At 42.6% G+C, this 22,198-nt stretch overlaps 1 protein-coding gene and 1 long non-coding RNA gene across 2 annotated transcripts in view; one reads left to right on the top strand and one right to left on the bottom strand.

Annotated features, from left to right (window-relative positions):
• The window catches only part of Kctd1 (potassium channel tetramerization domain containing 1), a 193,497-nt gene extending 192,633 nt beyond the window's left edge, over window positions 1–864 (bottom strand). The window contains exon 1 of the mRNA XM_013075304.3: window positions 597–864. Coding sequence (XP_012930758.1) covers window positions 597–605 — 9 coding nt within the window. The 5' untranslated portion in view covers window positions 606–864. The remainder of the gene's footprint in view (window positions 1–596) is intronic.
• LOC101701984 (uncharacterized) overlaps window positions 1–22,198 on the top strand; it is a 125,391-nt gene that overhangs the window by 97,368 nt on the left and 5,825 nt on the right. Inside the window, exons 3-7 of the long non-coding RNA XR_015444232.1 lie at window positions 2,941–3,053; window positions 3,872–6,746; window positions 7,889–7,948; window positions 12,838–12,970; window positions 18,165–18,369. This is a non-coding gene — a long non-coding RNA (uncharacterized LOC101701984). The remainder of the gene's footprint in view (window positions 1–2,940; window positions 3,054–3,871; window positions 6,747–7,888; window positions 7,949–12,837; window positions 12,971–18,164; window positions 18,370–22,198) is intronic.

Here is a 22,198-nt window from a genome sequence, read left to right as displayed (position 1 = left end):
GCGCACAAAGGGCAGCGGCTTGGCGAGGCCGGGGCTCCGGAGCAAAGCCGCCCCGGGCGCCACTCGCTCGGCGGCCACAATGGCGCCTCCCCCTGGGGCCGGGGCCGGGGCCGCGCCCCCCCCCATTGGGGTAGCAGCTGGCGCCCCGCCCCGGGCGCCCCGCAGGGCACAGCGCTCGGCTCGGCTTGGGGTCCGGCGTTCGGGGTCCGGGGCGCGGGCGCGGGGCTGCCCGGGGAGAAAGGCGGCGCGGGGCGCGGGCGCTGCTCCTGGAGCCGCGGCGACTCCGCTTCCAGGTCCCGAGCCCGGCCCGGAGATCCGGATCCTGGCCCCGGCGCACGGACTCCGGGCCCTCGGCCGCGAGCGCACCCCGCTCCCGAGGAGAAAGAGAGGCGAGAGCGGTGGAACAGTTCCGGAGGAGGCGGCGGCGGCCGCGGGTCCGAGCGGATCGCGAGCCTCCCGCCGCGGCGGGCTGTGTGTGCGCGAGTGTGCCGCGCTCTCGCCCCGTGCCTGGCACATGCGTAAACGCGAGTTGCGCCCAAAGTCCCAGCCATACCCTCCTTAGCAAATAATAACAAACCCAAACCGTCAGATCTTACCTGAAACATTGAAGCACAAAGTCTCTCTCCAAGTCCCCTTTTCCTTTTCCTCTCCCCCCTTTTCCGATTTCTCTCCCAGCGATCTGCTCGGCTCGCCACACCAGACAGAAATGCAATAGCTTGGCTAAGGTAGACAGAACAAAATACAGAGAAGAGTTGCTCCAGGGCTTCGAAACCCCTCAAGGCAAGGATCAGGATACAATTAGCTCATGCCTCTACCTCCAGTCTAAATCAATCTCCAAAATAAAACTTAAATCAAATTAACTGATCACAGGGCAGACAATTGATCTCCTTCAAAAAAATAAAGCTCCTCATATACGTATAGAGAAATATACATATAAGATGATTTTTTTTTGTTGGAAAAACAGTCTCATTCCAGCCTCCAACTTGCTTTTCACCCTCCTCTTGCCCAGAAAGGCTGATTTTAATCGTTGTGATTAGTTTTGATGTAACGTTTCCGCGGGCGATTTCTGCAAATGGATGGAGTGTTTCTTTGCCAAAAGAGGGAAAAGCAGCAGATGATGATAATTATAAGGATTGTTGGTTGTTTCTTTTTATTTGTGTTTAGGGCTCTCGCTTCGCTTTCTCAAGTTGACCTGACATTGCTGTTACTCGAAGGTCGCACAACTTGTTGATGAGGATCACCACCCTGTCTGATCAAAGCATAGGTGATAATTTGGCAATAAAGCAACACATTTTTGGTTCCTTTGGCGACACAGCGTCCCAAATGACGTGGATAAAAATAAGCACATGCAGTCTGCTTTGCCCCAATCAAGTCTGAATCAGCGCCTGGGGGTGATACACAAACTCATTTCAAATGTTCAACCATGCAGAATTGTAAAAAGATTGAAGGAGTTACACCGCATTTTTTCAAATGGCAAAATTAAAAGAAAACCAAGCCTAACATTAGGTAGGTAGGGACCTACCATTTAGGTTTATTTGATCAACATTCTGAACATACCTCTCCTCCTTCCTTCTCTTTGCTTCCTTCCACCTGGTATCTTTCATGAGAGGGGGTGGAGGGGTCTTAAGTCCAGTATTTGCCGGAAGTGCTCCGCAGAGCCCAAGACTCTAACATAAACACATTTCCCCAGCTTGCTGCTCTAGTTATGACCTCCCCTGCTCCTCATCACTTCTTCCTTTCCAGGTCTTTGTTCAAAGAGCTTGTCCCTGAGCCACTTGTTATCTTAATTCTTTTTAGCTAGGGGGAGAGATTTGGTTATAAACTCAAGGGTCACCTCCCATTAATATTATATCCTTGCAGGATACTTTTTGAAATAGTGTGTTTTTGAGCACTTCGCAGTTCATTAATTCAAAGACTTTGCTGACATTTCTTTAAAAAAACCTCCAAAAAACCAGGTTGTAAGGCCATGGATACTAAAAAGAGGTGTGTGGGGGGAGGAAAACCCTGAATAGCCCTGGCTTGCAAATACCTGTAACTGGCAGCATTTCCCAGGAAGTATTTTTTTTAACCATTATGTTATCTTTAAGGTAAGCAGCTGCTGCAATATTAGCAGAAAAGACAAGGGCAGGCTTTTAAAAATATATAGCTTACCAGATCAATGCTATAATGATTTGAGAGATTAATGTCATAAGAAGAATCAGTTGTGCTGTTAGTAGATATCTTTAAATATAACAAATTCATAGGACAGGAGTATCTGGTTTGAGAACACCACTGCCCTAGAGGAAGAAAAACGTGCCTTTGTGGAACAACACAAAAGAAAGTCGCATTATTCTTTGTACATTCTTGTAGTGATATTCTCTGAACTGCAATAAAAATTTTAAAATGTGCACAAAATGCTAAAATCAACTGAGTAAAAACTTTGTTCTTGCTCCTAAATGGCGCTGTTAGTATTGGAGAAATTTAGAAGAACATGAACATGGACTGTGGCAGAAACATACCCAGTTATTTTTTCTGACAATCTAATACAGGTTGAATATGTCTTACCTGAACTGCTTGGAATCAGGGAAGTTCAGTTTTTTCTCCCAGAGTTTGGAAGATTGCATATGTATAATGAGATATCTTGGAAATGGGGCCCAAGTCTAAATATGAAATTCATTTATGTCTCATATGTCACATGGCCTGAAGGAAACTTTATACAATGTATTTTATGATTTTATGCATGAAACAAAATTTCATAGTGTGGAGCTTTCTACTTGTGGCCTCATGTTGACACCCAAAAAGTTTCAGATTTTAGAACATTTCCGATGTTTGGATTAGAGATGTTCAACCTGTTCCATAAAGCTATGACCTAAAGTGACTTTTCATTTTTCAAAAAGTGTGTCACCTGGAGAGCCGTGCATGGTTGAACTAAAATGTTAAAGTTGGAAAGCTCCTTTGCAGGTATCTGGCCCTTCGCCATCACTTCACATGCGACGAAAGGAGAGCAGGCTGCCCAAGATGAAAAGCCCCACGTGGACAGGGGAGAGGCCACAAGATGCAGGACTAGAAGAAAGGTAAGTGGTGACTCTGGAAAGCACGACCTTCCAAACTTGTCACGGCGTCTAAAATTGTGATGACATGGTTAGACCATACTTTTGGAATTCCTTTTCTGAGATTGTCCTAAAATCCCTTAGCATGATCTTTTAAATATACTTGATGGCGGCACATCTTTACTCGTTGAGAGATTAACTTTTGCACACAGCAACAATAATTTGTCTCAGGCCTGGGGTATAAATGGATGATGAAGATGGTTTATGCTGTTGAGAGGCATAAAAATACATGACTAAAAACAGTAAAGTAGATTTTCTTATTAGTTTCTAAACAGAATAGGGACAGTTCTCAAAATAGTTTAATCAATGAAATCATGAGTGACAAAAGGGCTTTACTTTCCAAGATAACTGCTCTGAAGGGATATTCGTTTAAATGGATCACGTTCTAGAATGCTCCGTGTAAAGATGTTTTAATATATTAGAATGATAACCTTTTTTGAAAAGATGCTCTTTTTCAAGATTGAGTCATTGATATGTTAAAGTGCCTCCCACATTTCAGTTGAGCAGTGAATTAGTGGTAATTCCAGTAGCATGTAGTCTACAGATAAATTCTCAGTTTATTATAGGAGGAATCTTAATTTTGTCACATTTTGAAGGGATCACAAAGATGAGGATATCGGATAGGGGTGCAGAATCAAAGGTTATAGTCTAGAATGTACTTACTGGGAGGTATAAAATACTCTATTGAAACTGCATTTTGTGTTCTGCAATATAAAGAGATGAGTAAACTTCAAAACTTCCAAATTAAGGGTGAAGACAACTTATTTTAAATTTTAAAATAGATCTCTAATGAAGTGGCATCTGAAAAGCCAGTTCCCTCTCTTGCCAAGGATGAGATACAAATGTAAAAGACTTTACTTCAATCAGCCCCAGCAATCACAAAACAACTACAAAGTATGTTTTATGTAATTAATACCTGTGCAAGTGAACTTCTGTGTCTTGTGATTTCTACCATGCTGTTTAATTTTTTTGCCAATCATAAAGAAGCTGGAGAAAAGAGTGTATTAAAAATCCTTGTAACCTCTTTTTCTTTCCATAAATAATTAAAGTGATAACCAGCAGCCTTACCACCATTAACAGCACAGAACACAATGGCAATAAAATTGTCAGCAAGAAAACAGTGAGGAAATAAATACAGACCTCTGCTTTTGTCATCCAATGTTTCACTGTCAAAATAAGTTCACTAGTGTTTAAAGGCATAAAACCAATGGTAGGATATTTTGAATTGAAACCAGGAGCTCCACTGAAAAAGTTTAGCTCTCTGGCCGTTGTGAAAGAGGAAATAAGAGGAGAGCAGCAGTCCTGATTCTAATGCTAACATAGGACAGCTCATTTGGTTACATCGTAGTCACCGAACCTTCAAATCGCAAGTTCCCACAGAACATCACAGTTTTGTCCAGGGTGGCCCTGCGGTATATTCTTGGTGTCGATTTGACAAGATGTAGACATTAGTTGCTGAGATGAAATGTGAAATTGAAGAGCCCTCCACTGGAGCAGTCAGATACCAAGATCAGATTTAGAAATCCCATTGCACTCTCCCTTAGGAAGATGAGAGACGCATCATTTACTTGGGTTCAACCTGGACTTGTGTGGACGGCACTGTCCATGCCAGGCTGCCATGCTGTCCCCCTCATGGTTACTAAATCACAGGTGTTCATCATTGCTTCATCAGCATCTACCTGTAACTACCATCCGTGAGAGGTTCTGCAGCATTGGAAGGCAAATTATGCTGTTTTATTCTTTCCCTGAATTGATTTTTTAGAAGGAAATCACCTGTTTTTTATCAGCTAACCTGAAATGCCCTATAATGCTGTGGAATGTGCACATTTTCCTGGATTTCAGCAGAAGCATTAATGAGCTTAAACAGAATGGGTTTGTGATTCCTGGAGTTGAGCCCCAGTGACCACCTGTTTATAATTAGCCTCTGGAAAACATCTTAGTGTTATGTATCACCATCAATGTAAGAGTTGGTAACATCTCACCTTTGGGATCTTCTAATGGTTGCAGATCTGCTTGCTGATGGGCATCATTTTCAGGTGACCCATAATTCTGTCATAAAAACACACAAGTCCCTGCATGGACCCTTGAATCAATTTGAATCAATTTGGTCTTTCATGAGTGTTTGTTCTCTAGTTGTCCTATAGGGACACTAGTTTCAATCTCACATTATAAAGCAACACAGCAGATGAATGAAGAAATCAAACCACGTCATAGTTAGATACCCTGACTGCCAATTTTGGTAGTCTTACTCAATAGAGAAATACATTCCTCCACAAGGAAGCAAATCAGTGAGAAAAAATGCAAAGCAACTGTATTTGTTACCAGCATTTGAAGTCCTTGCTGGATCATCACCTATATTTTGAATGAATAATTGCAAGTGGGTTTGGGGACTGCAATTAAGTTACAGTCATATTCAGCTGGCTTTATTTGTGATAAGGTCCTGAGTTTCTTTAGCCTTAGAATAGAAGTAAAAATTTCTATGTTGAAGGATTGAGATGAAACGAAATACTATGTAGAAAGTATTTAGAATTGCGCCTGACCCACAGTAAGTTCTCAGTGAATGACAGCGTCATTCTCGTTATGGCTTATAGTGGTTGTTCAATAAATAACATGGTCGGGCTGGGGATTTAGCTCAGTGGTTCCAGCACCTGCCTCGCCAGTGCAAGATTCTGAGTTCGATCCCCGGTACAAAAAATGAATAAATAAATAAATAAATAAATAAATAAATAACATGGTCCCCAGTGAATTGTTACTATTTAAGTTAAAAGCACAGAGTGGTATCTATGCAATGGGAATCCCTAAGTTATTGATGTCTCTGTGGCTGATCTTTTTTCATAAGATAATAACTAAATCTCATTTTATTCTTTCATTACACAGACCCCTCACCTTTTTACATGAACATAAGAGGGTGAAAGGAAATTTTTCTCGATGCTACATCCTAGCTATAAAAACCCCATATGTTTGTGATGCTGCTTTACTTTCTTTCTGTTTCTTTGAGGATCCTTGATTTTGACAAGACTGCCTCACACATATAAAACAATTAATTAAGCATTTTGTATAATTGCTTGTGTGAAAAGTGAGTCTTGACTAGAATTCTGGCATGAACCTCTTTCTTCATAATTATCTGCTTTTTGCCTTTCAGGAATTACAAAATTAGTACCAGCAAGCACTTTAAAAACAAAATTAAAAAAAAAAGAAAGAAAATACAGTTTTGAAAATAGGGAAAAATGAACTTTGAGGCTGATCCAAATCTCTAAGAAGTAGTCCAATCCATCAATCAGATCATATCCCCCATTTTCTACATTCTCCAGTTTATGTGTGCTCTTTTGCTAAGCTTTAGACCTTATCATTTTCAGATTGTTCTATGTTATCTGGTAGGCTGTTTGTTTTAAAGCTATGTGGTGGCTGTTTGAAAGAAGCATTTTTAATAAGACAAACATTTCATTAGATGGCTGATACTGTTTCCCATTCCAGCGCCTCATAGGAAGCTGGCTGCCGTTGACCGTACCTCTATTTGCAGTGTAACGTGTGCCATGCACAGCCCATCCGGCTCAGAGCCACTTAGCTTTGCTTCACTGTTTCACTGTCTGAACAAGGCCGCTCATGAGAAACCCCATAATACAATTGAGGCACCTCGGGGGCACCATATACATTTATGTAAGTTATCTCTTCGTGCATCCGTTGGGTGTCAGAACCTCTCAGCTTTGCTAACCATAAAAAAGTCGCCTTAAGCATATTACTAACTTTAAAACTCTAATGATATGGATGTCATATTTCAATTTTTAAAAAACCTTTCCCTGCTGCACCCCTGGAAAAAAAAACACTATAAAACTTATCCAATGGAATCATGCTATGGTTAAAAAATATATTATTTATTTAAAAGAAAAAAGTATCAAGAATATGCTATGATTTTAAAAGTGACCCAAGAACAAGAACAACAAAAAAGCCTGATCAAATAATTAAATAAGAAACAAATGGATTACTCTTCAAACTGTAATAAGAACTACTATAAACCAATTGCTACCGGAAGCAAGAGTCAGTGTACTTTCCTTAAAGTTATCAGGCGAGAAAAGCTTTTCTAGGGTCTTAATGAATATAAGCCTGATTAAAATGGTTAAAATGGTTACTGGGAAGTGGGAATCAAATCCACAGGACTACTCAGCATAGGGGTTTAAATGGTTTTGAGATTATTTGTAATAATAACATTAATAATGGTGGTAGTGATAAGAAAATTATGACTGATGGTAGGGAACTTCTTTTGCGTAAGGACCATCTGGTTATGACAGTCAGATATGACATTCTAAACTGAAACTCTCAATCTGTCCCTCTAAGGTTGCTTTGTAGATAATAGATGTCTTTATTTTTTTTAAAGAAAAAAATCCATTGTACCAAACACACAGCAGCTCCTGCTGAGAAAACAAAGTCTGTATATCTGTTTATTTTCCAATTGTTAATGTCTCTAAACAAAAGAATGGCTTCGTGCAAAGGCTTAGAAGATAATGATAGCAACTCATTAGCCATTTATTTATTTATTTCTGAAGATTTTAATAGGTAAAACATTATTATAGGCCTACTACTCCTTATTTCCCCAAGGTGAGGGATGAGAATCTCCCCAGGCTTCCTTCCTACAGTAGAATCTACTTTAAAAAATTTAGCTCAGTGGTTCCGGCGCCTGCCGCGCAAGCACAAGGTCCCAAGTTCGATACCCAATACCAAGAAAAAAAAAAATTGGGGAAGGGAGAAGAGGGGCTAAAGCATTGGTCTGCAACAAATATATAATTTAAAACTTATCTTTACAGTAAAGAAAAATGTCAAGAAGAAAGCATTTAACTTAGAGCTTGGAAAATGGTCAATAGTAGGTATGTTGTTTTAGTATTATTTATTATACTTTGGGATTAGCTGTCTCTTATTTTTAGTTTCTGGCCATATCAAAATATAGTGGGGATCAAAAGACAGACACTATATGATTCCACTTATAAGGGCCACTTAGAATAGCCATTCAGGCCGGGGATTTAGCTCAGTGGTTTCACCGCCTGCTGCGCAAGCGCAAGCGCAAGCGCAAGGACCCGAGTTCAATCTCCGGTACCAAAAAAAAAGAATAGCCATTCAAATCCACAGAGACAGCAGGTAGAACAATAACAAAAAAGTGGTTACTTGGGGCTTAAAGGAGGGAAGAATGGGCATTAGGGTTTAATGGGTACAAAGTTTCAGTCCTCCAATTCTCTTCTGTCTTGCCATAATAAAAATGAATTAGTTATACAAGTACTGAACTCTGGAAAGATAGGTGATGGGGAGAAGTGCAATATGGGAAAAACAAAACAAAGCAACTAGTTCCTTGGTTCCTCTCTTAGTGTCCAATCCATGATGCATAGCAAACGAGCTACCCCTGCTTATGGGGCAGCTGTGCAGAAACCTGGAGCTCCGTGCTGGTCTGAGTGTGAGCTGGGAGACACTGCATCTTCCATGTCCCGCTCTGCGACGGCCAGTTCACTGCAGCGTCCTCCCTGCACTGTGAGCACTTAGGTCTCCTGGGGCCGATGAGATGCGTAGTGAATCTGGAGACTTGCAGTTGTGTAGGCAAAACACAGTTGGGTGTTCGACAGTATTTTAGGCATAGTCTGTGTGCTTGGCATTGTGTAGGTGTGACCCTGAGCCTGAAAATGCAAAATCTGGACCAGCTTTCAGCCGGTGAAATAACTAGTAATTAATTAAATGGTAACTAATAATTAGTGAAAGAATGAACTAAGCTGGTTATTTGGTCATGAAAGAAAAAGCTCTGCTTTTACTTTTCAGTTTATCTTGGGATTTGGGTTGGGTTGGATGTAGCCACTGGTGCAGTTTTCTTGCTTCGTTTCTTGTGGCGGTCTAGACATGCTTAGATCCATCCGTTCAGCCTAAGTGCCTACTTCCTTTGGCCTCGGAGTAACTTGTTATACCTTTATCAGTAGCCTTTTATTTTTCAGAAATGGATATATACATTTATAAACCTTTAGATGTTAAAGGGTAAGAACACATATCTTTCCTCCGCCTTTGTTTCCTATAAGGGGATCCCTCTCTGATTTTAAAACCAATTCAACCTAAAAGCTGGGCTCCCTCTGTGGCTCATCCGTTACTGTTTCATGAGCTTGCTTTGTCAGACAGGTGTCTGGCCTGCCATCCTCACACTCAAGGGTGCTGGCGTCTGCAGCTCATCTGCTCCAGACTGCATCGTGGCTCTCTGAGAAGTACATTTGAGGAACAGGGGGAATCATGAAGGGCTGGAGAAGGCTTTGCCTTGTGCTTGATCTAGAAAGAATTAAGCCTATAGTAGAAACTTCAGAAAAAGTGGAAATTGTAATGACCAAATTCAGGAACAAACACAAGCTCACGGTGCCCACTTCTCTTCAGGTTCACGGGGAGTAGGACTAGGTAGGGCCCGTCACTTAGACGGTGTTGGAAACTATTGCTTGCTTTCCTTTGTTGGGCTCTTAGAAGTCACAACTTCTCATCGTCATTCTCTGGAGAACTAGAAATAGTATATTAAGGTGACAAGGTTGAGCTTTACTTTTAGACAACATGTTTAATTTCAAAGCATCTTGACACAGATTTGAGTCTGTATTTTAATGTGCAGCATGTTTAGCCTTAGCGTGTTCTCACATTTACCCAGTCCTTTTATTTTTCTGTTATAATTCCCTCTTTCTTACTTTCTCTATTCATACTGAGACAAAGGGGAGTTACATTTATTTAATTTACCAAACACTGTTACCTCCATGACTTCACGTGGTCCTCTCCCCCATAGTTCTTATCTCACTGAAGATGAGGAAAGAGAAGCAGTGACTCCGTTGAAGTCATGGAGCCAGAGAAAGAGCCTTCTGACTTCAAGACCAGTGGTCTTCCCACTGGATGAGACCATGTAGTTGTGTTATTCATAACCGGTCGTTTTGCTGTCAACTTTCTCCTGTATCCACCTTTGGCTTCCTAGACAACAAACAAACAAACAGGAGGCTATATAAACTGAATGAAATGTTCAAATAATATTTTTCTTTTTTTAAATTTATCATTAAGTTTATTGGTACATTTTAGGTATAAAGTACAGTTACATTCAACGTTGGCATCTTGTACCTTTACATGAGTATCTTGGTTCTTATTTTTTCCCCATTTCCCTGCCTTCCCTTCACCCCCTCCACCCTTCCCTATTTACAGAGACTTTGTTTCCATTTTTTCCTTTTCTCATATTTTTTATGTATATTTTTCTATCCCCAATTTTCAGCAAGTGAAACAGGCTAAAGAAGCCAACCAATTTCTTTGCCCGTGAGATAGCGATCTCCTCATTTGAATGATGAAAGTAGTGACTTCTTTCTCCTTCTTCTTATTTCTCTTTTCTGTGAAAACTTTGACCTTGACTCTTATCGTTGCTGTGACACCACACCCTTGGAAGGACTCCTGGGGACCTATGATGCCCTCTCTTTAGAAAAGCCTTGTTCCTGGGAGGAGTTAACGTGCTCATTCTTAGGCAGGTTAGTCAAACCTATAACAATGATAACAAGTGCAGCTGTCTTTGGAAAACTCAGTAAGACCTTTGTCCTCTAAGTGAGCAGGAAAGGGATGGCCTTGGCCCTTAGGAAGAATAGCTATCCTTCCTAAGAGGCATTCCTTATTCCTGGTGAGGTCCAGCTTTTTTTTTTTTTTTTTTTTTGGTACCAGGGATTGAACACAGGACCTTGTGCTTGTGAGGCAGGTGGTGGAACCACTGAGCTAAATCCCTGGCCCGAGGTCCTGCTTTTCTACTGCCCATGCCCACCCTTTTTTTTGATACCTGGAGAACAGGAAGATGAGGAAGGAGCAGGAAATATTTTCCCCACATTCCCATGCTGGAAAACCCCGCTACACTGTGAAGGGTGGTGATGCCGATAACTTGGCTTCATTCCTAGCCCAGAGAGACCCAGCTAGGACTTGAGAGAGTGGAACACAAGGCTCCCATTCATCCCATCATCCTCCATTCCCACTTTTTTTTTTATTCTTCTTCTCTTTCCTCTTCCTCCTCTTTCTCCCTTTTCACTGTGCATGCATCTTTCTTCTCCTTCTTGATGCCTCCCCTCATTCTCTGTTGGTGACAAAATGAAAGGTGTCTCTCAACAAAGCAAGTTCTAGAGGAGTGTCTTCACAGCCTAATTAGCTGGCTCTTAATTTGGGAGAAGCTTGGCTGTGTACGTTTCCTAATTAGATGGGGAAAATCTAATGGGTGTGCTGGTACCACCTCCTCCAGGCAAGCTGTGTACACAACACAGCTCCCATCCCAAGGGATGGTGCACATATTCCCCATGTGCGCACATTGTCTTCCAAACTTGAACTTCAGTTAAACTTGAGCCTTTTACAAGATGAAGACCTCACATCCCTGCCCAGTTATATATCAGATGCACAGAAAAATCTTGAGGAGGTCTAAGTTAAAGTTGTGAGATTCTCCCAGTTTTCTCTGCTTGTCCTCTCTTTTGTATGTAGTCTGTACACAGGTAGATGCATTCCTTTGTGAGGGAACAAAAGGAAATTGCTTCTGCCAATGAAAACAAATCCCACTGTTTCTGTGGGAATCCATGCTTTCCCAAATCAAAGGGGACCCTGCTCTGGGTCGTCAGGTTTGTCGCCTCTGGCAGAGGCTGCTATGTGATGCACCAGGGTGACAGGGAGGAAATCCTGGTGCACACAAAGCCAATTGTACCAATTTCTCGAGAACGGGAAATATCTCTCCCAAGCCCCATGGGTGGTCCAATAGCCTAAAGCACCAGAGCTGATTACCCTTGGCTTGCTCAGTTCCAAATGTCCTTGATGGTCGGCAAAGAACCTTGCTGATGTGGAATTGCAAATTCCACGTCCATAGTTAAACACTATGTAGGAGTTGTCTGGATGCTAAGAAGAGAAGTTTGAAGAGAGTAAGAATCCAAGCCACCAGCTTCTAATGTTGAGAACGAGCTCATCTGACCTGCTGCCCAGGACCTCTGTGCTCCGTGTAGGGCTGCGTCTCCTCTCCACAGGATGTGTACCTCAGTACAGGGACAGAGACCATGCCTTCCGGTGCTTCTGAGGTGTAGACTGGTCTTGTTGACAGAGGGGCCTGGCCCTGCACAGGGTCTCAGTAAACCACAAATCTTCTTAGTGGTTTCTCCTTGTTCTTGGAATAAAGTCTCAAGTCTCTCAAGGTCCTGCTTGAGCTGCAGACATCTCTCTGGACCCTCTTGAGGCTTTTCTCTCCATTCTGGGTTTCTCTGCTACAGTGGGCCTCCTTTAGCTCTTTCAGCTTGGCTCACTGCCCCAGGGCCTTGGCACAGCCAGCATTGCTTTTTCCCTTCCCTAGCCTAGTAATTTCAATGTTCCTTCCTTGCCGTTGGTACCACATCAGAGCTTTCCATTATAAGCAGTCATCATTCAGTGGACTTTTCCTTGAGAGTTGCAGTGATACATTTGTGAGATTTGATTACCATCTGCTTCCATATGGTAGGAGCTCTATCTGCCTTTTCTCAAAAGTGTCTCTATGTCTAATGCAATGATTGGCACGCAGTTGGTACTTAATAAATACTCGAATGAATGAATGAATAAATGAATGAAAGGATTCGTTTATTGAACAAATGGATGGATGAATGAAGTACAACGGACACATTAGAAAAGCACTTGAAAGGGAAAAAAGACCAGACTTATTATCGGCTATGTAAGGCAAGGAATGTGGGCTTTAGCATTTGCTGATTTTATGAGTTTGGCATTTGTGTTTCTGTCACAGGTTTCCAAAGCCCTGGAGAGAGTACCTTATGATCTAAGAGCCCTGCTCAAAGGACAGAAAAAAAAAGGGCAGAGACATGATCAGACATCTGTTTACCAATGTTCCCGGCAGCATTATTCACAATAGACAAAAGGTGAGGACAACCCAAGTGTCTCAGTGGGTCGATGAATATGTTAGATGTGGTTCCTGTTCACAACAGAATATTATTCTGCCTTTAAAAGAGAGAAGATTCTCTCTCTCTCTTTTTTTTTTTTTTTTTGTACCTGGGATCGAACTCAGAACGTTGCTCTTGTGAGGCAGGCTCTGGAACCACTGAGGTAAATCCCCGGCCCAGGAGATTCTCATACATGTGACAGTGTGGGTGAAACCTGAGAACACTATGCTAAGCTAAACAAGCCAGACAGAAAAGGACAACTGTAGGGTTCCACTTACGTGAGGCACCTGCAAGTGTCAGATGCACTCAGCAAGTGGAGTGGTGACTGCCAGGTGCTGGGAGCAATGAGGAGCTGGTGTTGAATGGGTACAGAGTTTCAGTTAGGGAAGGTGAACGAGTTCTCAAGACGGATGGCAGCGAGTGCTGTCCCAAAATATGAATGCGCCTGAGGCCATCAAACTGCATGCTTAAAAGTGCTGAAAATGTTAAATTTTATGTATATTGTACCAGAACTAAAAAAAAAGTGAGGGAATGCTACACACACACACACACACACACACACACACACACACACACATCTAAGATTTCCTAAAATTCAGAATCCACTCATTGGAAGGCTCATTGTATTTACATGATTCTGTTGAAACCACACCTGCCCATTACCTTACATTGTGTATTTTCTGTTTAAAACCCACCTAGTTCTTCCTTTTTGCTCTCACACCCACTATGGTGCAAGGACCAGGAGACACTGAGTGTGTGTTGCTGTGTCCTTCTTCAGAGGCCTTTCTCAGTGCCACGATCACCCTGTATCTTGCGTCTCCACAACAAAATGTTAGTCTAGATGTTGGATCCCGTTTAAACTTTGTGTTTAGGCTGTTTTCAAATTAGAGTTGTTTCTGGGAGAAACCAATATAGATCTTATTTTTATACTTCCTCTGAATATGTTTAGTTAATTGGCTCTCAGGTCCAATCTGTCATTTAACTGTAGAAATAAAACTAAAATCTGAGCGACAATTATAATTTTTAAAGCCAAACCTAGAATTTCCTTACAATTATGCACAAAGGGTAGATGGCTGGTATGAATCTCAAACATTAGCTCTCAGACGAAGAATGAGTACCTGGAATGAGGTAAGAATCGCTTGTAGATTCTTTTAGGCCCTCAGCGCTAGCGTGGCTTGCTTAAGAAGTCTGGCATGCAGTCTGCATCCAAACCAGGTCCTGAGGCCTCCTGATGCAGGGGAACCTCATCTCAGACTAGCAACTGGCTTACCTGGCCGGGGGCCCTGGAAGAGGGGTCTTGGGAGAGCCATCTGAGTCTGTATCCTTTGTCCATGTCCAGAAAGGGTAAGGAGAGGGTAGACTGGGTGTTACTGATTCAGCTGCAGTTCCAAGGAGATCATGAACACATGGTCTGTGGCCACAGGGATATGCTGAATGTCAGAGGACCATCCAGTAGAACCCTGTAGCCAAGCTGCATGTTTCCTTCCAATCTGAGCTCACAGATTTTCTGCACACCTTCCAAGGAGTTCTTGTCCCCCCGAAGTGCACCCATAGATTCCAGACAAATTGCCATGACCTTGAGCCTCATGCTCCTGGAGAGACCCCTTCCTCATTATTATCAGGCTGGGGATTAGCTCAATGGAGAAGCACAGGCTTAGCATGCACAAGATTATGCGTACATAGCACCATGCAAATAAAACCCTAGCACCATACAAATAAAACAAAGAATGCTCATTTTTATATTTAAAGAGGACTTCAATATGTAATCATGTAAGGAGTTCGAGTGGTTATACATCCAATAAAATAGGCTTTGTTTGTTGGTTCTGTAGCTTGAACCCAGGGCCCAGCACACAGTAGGCAGGTCAGGTGCTCTACCACTGAGCCACACCCTCAGCCAATCCAATAGTTTTGATCATGTGATTCAATCCAATAGTTTGGTTTTTTTTTAAAGTAGAAGAAACAGAAGCCAAGGGAGATTAAGTGAATGTCACACTGAATTAAAACAAACTCTCCAGGTTTAGTTGAAGTTTCTTTCTATGATGCTCATTCAGATTTGCCTAAGAGATGTAACTAATGAGAACATGATCAAGCTGATCCTTTTTAACTAGTGGAATCTATGTTTTTCCCTACAGGGTTTTGTGGGTGACATTTTGCAATCCATTGAGGCTGAACATAGTTTAGGAGTTTATTTGAGTACCAACCAGTCTTAGTACATCACTTGAAAACCTGAATTTCCAGCCTATGAATCCAAATGACATCTGCTCTATATTCCAAAATGTGTTTGTGAAACTTGCCTCTTTACTTGTGGAAATGTGCAGGTATGAAAGCTGTAGGATGGGGATGCAGGCCTGGGTTATGCTCATCTAGACTGGGTGGGCAGGCTGTGGTGGCCACAGGGAGATGCTGAGAAAAGATACAAGGACAGGCTAATGGTACCCATGGCCGAGCTAAATGGCCCTTCTAGAACATGTGATGGAGCTGGGCTGGTGTAGTGAAAGAGCATCAGATCAGAGCCTGAGGTGCCACTTATTGACTGTCAACCTTGGTTTCATGAACCATTTGAGCATCAGTGGGCTTATGCATAGAATGGAGATAGTAAAACACATCAGAGAGTATGCAATATACATGCAAAAATGCATGTGATTGTACTTATGTGTAGGTATGTATGGTGTATTTGTGAATATCTTGGATTTCAAGAAAAAGCCAAATTATTATTATTATTATTGTTGTTGTTGTTGTTGTCATTGTTGTTATCATAAAGCCTCACTTAAAAAAAAGAGGCAATATGGGGCCGGGGATTTAGCTCAGTGGTTCGGCCACCTGCTCTGCAAGTGCAAAGACCCGAGTTCGATCATCGGTACCAAAAAAAAAAAAAAAAGAGGTAATACTCTGAAACACTGATTTCTAGTTGTTTAGAGGTCATGCAAGTTTGGATGTGAGCACTGTCACATCTATACCTTCTTCCTTGACTCAAACATCATGGAAACAAACTGAAAAGGAAAACGTGGTTCTTTGGTATACCCCCACCTGCAGAAACAAGAACACACAGCATGTCAGACTCTCAAAAAATTTTGTCCACCCACTGAGTGTCTATTAAGCATTTTATTTCCCAAGTAACAAAAGCGAGAAGAATTCCAGCCAATGAAGTGTTTACGTCTAGTCAGGGAAATGATATTTTATACAGGAAATAACTAGAGAGCAATTTGTGGTGGTGGGCAAACCATGACCTGCTCACATTCCCAAAAAAGAAATGATTGCTGGGTCTGGGCTTGGCTTGGAAGGTTGACCATGGAAGATGTTTGGGGTAGTATTTGAAAGAGGGCTTTGGAGGCAAACAGGGAGGAAGTCCTGCCCCACTGCCATTATCTTTGCCTAGTCGCTAAATCTTGATTCTTAGTTTTCTCATTTGGGAAATGAAGAACATGGTATTTGCTTCTCAGGGTCTTGTAAAGATGAAACAGGACAACCTATAGAGAGGACACTAAGAGCAGATACTGACTCACAGTAAAAGATTAACAGTTTGGATAATATGTGTGTTTCTTGTTAAAAGAGGATCTTAGACAAAAACAAATATTGACAAGGATGTGGAAAAATTAGACCCTCATACTTGCTAGGAGGAATGTAAAATGGTGCAACCACTTCAGAAAAAAGAAATCTGGCACTTCCTCAATATATTAAACATGGAATTACTCTATGACCCAAAAATTACACTCCAAGAAAAACAAAAATGTGGGCACGCAGGAAACTTGTACATGAGTATTATAGCAGCATTGTTCACAATAGGCAAAAAAATGGGAGCAATGCAAATGTCCACCAATGAGGCAGATCCATATAGTGGATTCTAGAATTCACCAATAGAAAAGAATGAAGTCTTGGAACATGCTAACACATGAATGAATTTTGAAAACTAAGTGAAAGAAGCCAGCCACAGAAGAACACATATTCTATGATCCCACTTATATAAAATGAAAGAAAAGTATCCACAGAATAAGAAAAGCGTATTCGTGGTTACCAGGGAGTAGGGTGGGTAAGGGTGGACGGGGGTTGGGGAGGGAAAATGGAATTACTGTAAGTGGATCTAAGGCTTTGGGGCAGGGGGAGTTGATGAAAATACTCTGGAATTAGTGACAGTGTTTGCATAATATTACAAATATACTAAATGCCCCTGAACTGTATACAATTACACTGGGTGATACAGTGTTAAAATAAAGTTCAATAAGGCTGTAAAAAAGGAGGTGAGTTTAAATGCCGTGGTATTTACACAGGTAGAGAGGAGCAAGAGCACAGAGCAGAAAAAGTGGACCACGAAACCCAAGTGTGTGACCATGGATTTGAGTCATGGAAGAGAGACATTTTCAACTTTTATTTTTAATTAGTCCTTTTAATTAGTAATTAGTATTTTTAATTAGCTTGTAGTACATAATGATTACATTCCTCATGGGGAGTTGGTAAATGTACACAACACAGCTTAATTCTGTTTTCATTCCTGTCCCCTCCCTTTTGCAAAAGATCTATCTCTGTCTTTCCTATCATCTATCTTTTATTTTGTTCTTTGTCTATTTAATTTTATACTTTTTTTTTTTTTTTTGGTACCAGGAATCGAACTCTGGACCTTGCGCTTGCAAGGCAGGTGCCAGAACCACTGAGCTAAATCCCCGGCCCTATACTTTTAAAATTTAATTTATTTGTACTTTGGGTTTTGGGTTTTATTTATACTTTGGGGTTCTCATGTAAGAGGAACAGTATAATATTTAAGCTTGTGTGCCTGATTTATTCCACTTAACATTATGGTCTCAAGGTGCATCCATTTTCCTCCAAATGGCTCAAGTTTATCCTTCTTTATGCCCAGTATTACTCTATTATGTATAAATACTACATTTTCTTTATCCATTCATTTGTTGCCAGACATGTAGACCATTTCCAAGATTTAGCTATTATAAGCTGTGCTGCTATAAACATAGTATCTTAGTTACTTTCTCATTGCTGGGACACAATACCTGACACCCACAAGTTAAAGGAGGAAAGGTTCATTTTAGCTCACAGTTTGTAGAGATTTCAGTCCACAGTTGGCCAGTTCCAAGATAGAGCAACATGGCAGAGAAGAAACAGTCCATGGTGTGGCAGGCAGGAAGCAGCAAGGCTTTCTTCTTCCTTCCCTTTTTACTCCATCCAGGCTATAATCCTAATGGTTGGGACCAAAGACACCCAGGGTGGGTCTTCCCTCTTCAGTAAGTCCATCATCCACACCCAGAACTGTGTCAAACCAATCAGTGAACTACGGCAATATCACACACCTATGATCCAGTCACTTCTAAAAGCACCACTTATGAGCATATGAAGCATTGGGAGGACATCTACATATAAGCCACAGCACGTGAGTATGTATCACTCCACTATGACGTCTTTATTACTTTTGAGAAGATACTTAGAGTGGAATTTCTAATTTCAGTTTTCTGAGAAATTTCCATACTGATTTCCACAGTGGTTGTACTAATGGTTTGTGGGGTTTACATCCCACCAGCAGTGTAGAAAAGTACCCCTCTCCAAGCCTCGCCAGCATTTGTTATTATTTACACTGAACGATTGTGGGATGGGTAAGTACTGAGCTGGGTTGTTCAGAGAAAGCAGCAGGGCAAACCAAAGTCAGCCTCAGACACGACCAAGCCCGCCCTGGGGCAGCCAGAAGGGCAGAGAGTGTGGTCGTTTTGCAGAATGCAGCGTGGACTCTGGTGAAGGAGCAGACAAAATGGAGGCAGGAGGAATGCAGTGGTTTCTGATGAGAAATGGAGACAATTGGGAGAGAGCTTGACTAGTATGTGTGGGACCCAAAAAAGAAAAAGCAAAAGAGATGCTTCCCTGGGTGTTCATGCTCTGCAGTGCCGGGGCCCCACCCTGGCTGACCCCTTGATGTGCGTTTTATTGGGGGTCCTCACTGTAGTGTAGGATGGGATGTGGACTAGGGCCGTCCGTGGTGCGGTGCGGTGCACTCGTTCGGGGTGCTCTGTGAACCCTCGGAGAGATGCCACTGTCCCTCACGGTGCATTCTGCATTCTGTGAAAGCTGTCCTTGAGGTAGGAAGATCCTCATTTTCGGTACCGAACAAACACAAATACGATATTTCATATCTTCTCTGCCAGTCTCGCCTTTTCCTGTAATTGGAAACTCTTGCCCCCGGTCTTACCTGTAGGAGTCTGTCTTCAAATGCAGAAGTCTCTTCTCTTCGTGAGTCCGGATGTCTGTCTCCCCACCCCCGCCTCAAATGCTCAGGATCTTTTATTTTATTTCTCAGTTCCTTTCATTAGTGATGGTGAAGGGAGTAGGGGAGGAGAGAGACTCTTCTGTTTCATTAGTTTCTGATAACGCGAGCAGTTTCTAAAGGCTGGTCTCAATAATGGATACTTTCTGCTTAACAGTCTCCAATTTGCCTCCGAGTAGGATACTACTTGGGTTTTGTGTTCAGAGGCAGGGAGACCTCTGCCCTTCCTCACGGTGTCTGTATTAGCCTGAAGCTCCTTCTGCAGGGCGAGCTTCTCCTTTGCCCTTCAGCTTGCTATTAACCATCTTCTCTGAGCCTGCTCTTTTCCCTCAAGTTCACTGTTAACAGTTTCTCTCAGGAGTCACCCTCATTATAATACCCAGCCTTGCCTTCCTGGGATGCAGCTGCCTGCTGCGGCTCCCACCCAATTCCACACATGCTTTAAGAGACTCCATAAAGCCCTCCTGCCACGGTAGGCACCCACAGTGTACGGAGAGGAGCCCTTGCAAGGCAGTGACCATCACTCCTTGATTATCCCACAGAAGAATCTTTTTTTTTTTTCTTTCTTTCTTGGTACCAGGGATGGAACTCGGGCCCTTGCACTTGCGAGGCAGGCGCCGGAACCACTGAGCTCAATCCCCGGCCCCCCTCACAGGAGAATCTTTGTCGTCTTCATGGTTGTTATTATTTTAATAACTCCATTTATTGCTAGATGTGTGCGTGTTTAAGATTTTAAATCAGTCTTTTGGGCGAGTGAGGCCTGAATCGTGAGGATTTTTTTGTTTTGGTCAGTTATTTCCCCTGTGACACACAGGCAGCTGGGGCTGTTGAGGTTTGGGGAAGAAGTTGGGTAGCGTAAGTCATGCAGTAGATTACTATGCAGGGGTTCTAGGAGTCTTATTTTGCGGGGACGCTTCTTCCCCACCCCTTCTTCCTTCTTCCGGTCCTCCCATTCTCCCTCTTAGAGGCTGACAGTCGCTCTGAGTCTCCCTTCCCCTGGCAGGGAAAGTGTCCTTAGCCCTGAGGACGTTTTCCCTCCACTTCCTTCTTGCCGCTCCCGGCCCTCTGCCTGCAGACCGACTCTCCCTGCCGGTCGTCAAAGCCAGCCTAGAAACCAGCCCCTGTGTTGGACTCTGAGGCCTTTCAAGTACCCTTCTCCTTGCCAGGGTGCTCCTTGCTTGCTGGTGGTACACTGGTCAACACAGCTGCCCCCCCAGGAGGTTCCTTGCTACTTTTCAGTCGGGCAGAACAGCTCAGCCCCAAACTCGCCTAAAGGGTTTTTTTTTCCATCTTCATATTTAAAAAAAATCTATCTATTTATCTCTCTGCCTGCCTGCCTGCCTGCCTGCCTGCCTGCCTGCCTGTCTGTCTATCTATCTGTATCTAGATATAGACATTCAGGATTTTTCTGGAGTTCTGAAGCCTTGAGAACTTTCAGAAATTTTTTTCTTTTCTTTTTAATTGTACTGGTACATTTTAGATATACATCGGGATCACATTTTGGAGATTTTGAACTTACCACTTGGATCCAAGAGCTAAAGTAATTGTAAGCCCTGCTCTGCCTTGTTTCCTGAAGTCAACCAGTTGTCCTTGCTCTTATTCCCAGATCATTGACCCTGGACAATCTCCTTAAAACTGGCTCGCATCCCTGACTTCTGGGGCTCTGAGAAGATCGTCTTAGCCATCCATCCATCCATCCATCCATCCATTCACTCACTCAGTCTTTCATTTGGCCCCAAAATACTTGGAAAAGGCTTGTGAGAGGTAGTGAAGTATACAAATATGAGACCTCAATTACAGCCTGTCCTAAAACTTACTTTTAGGATAAGGTCTTCCAGACCCCTGAGACAGGAAAAAGCATAGATTTAGGTCAAACGTACTTTTTAAAAAATTGTAAAACAGCACAGGTTCTATTTACCTAGCTCTGGCTGAACTTAATCTTGCATTGGCTTAGTCCTTTTGGGTGAAATGGTCCCTAATTATGGAAGAATTCTCCCCTAAGGGATATTCATGGCACCTAACTCTGTTAGTCCAGTCTCTGGCCTTTGTTGCTGTGACCTTTGGCCAACCTTTCACCTTCAGGTGTGAGAACACAACCAGGGAATTTGCACACCCACATTTTCTGGACGAAGAGAGATACAGGATGCATGTGACCTGGCCTTGCCCCTCAGGGCTCCTGGCCTGAGGTGTGGTGCACAACAGGGTCAGTCTCCTGTCCCCAGCTTCCTCTAGCAACCAAAATAAGACATAGCATTATTTTATTTCTGTGTTAGCCAGCTTTCTGTCACTGTGACAAAATATTTGAGATAATCAATTTAATAAGGGAAAAGGTTTATTTTGGCTTGTGGTTTTAGAGATTTCAGTTCATGGTTGGTCTGTGGCAAGTCAGTACATCATGGCAGGGGGCTTGGGATAGAGGGGGCTGTCCATCTCCTGGTGGAAACAGAGAGAGAGAGAGAGAGAGAGAGAGAGAGAAAGAGAGAGAGAATGGCAGAATGAAGAGAATGATAACATACCTGTCTGGGTGCAAGTGCTCAAGTCTGCAGGGGGCAGAAAGGCTTGGATTCCAGAAGTGAATTGGGGACAATGCAGTGAGACTGAAAATGTAATGGAGGGGGAAAGTGTTGAGAGGCTTTACACAAGGGTACAGTGTTGAATTTGTTTCCTATGGCTGCTGTAACAAGTTCCCACTTTTAGTAGCTTAAAGCAATGTGCATTTTTTGTTGAACTTCTCTAGAGGTGAGAAATCAAATACCAAAGTGTAGGCAGGGAGGTGCTTCTTCTGGAGGCCACAGAGGAGAACCCGCTTCCTTGTCTTGCTCTATTGCTTCGAGAGACCACTTGCATGCTCAGCCTTGGGCCTACTGTGGTTTGGGTGTGATTTGTTCCCTTCAATACTCATGTTGAAGTTTGGTCCCTGGCATAACAGTGTTGAGAGGTAGTGGGACCTT

This window comes from Heterocephalus glaber, unplaced genomic scaffold, assembly GCF_053883595.1.
Source record: "Heterocephalus glaber isolate CG9 unplaced genomic scaffold, H.glaber_assembly_v1.0 deba00000331, whole genome shotgun sequence".
NCBI lineage: Eukaryota > Metazoa > Chordata > Mammalia > Rodentia > Bathyergidae > Heterocephalus > Heterocephalus glaber.
The sequence above is the reverse complement of the archived record's forward strand: the minus strand, read 5'-3'. Positions and strand labels throughout refer to the sequence as shown.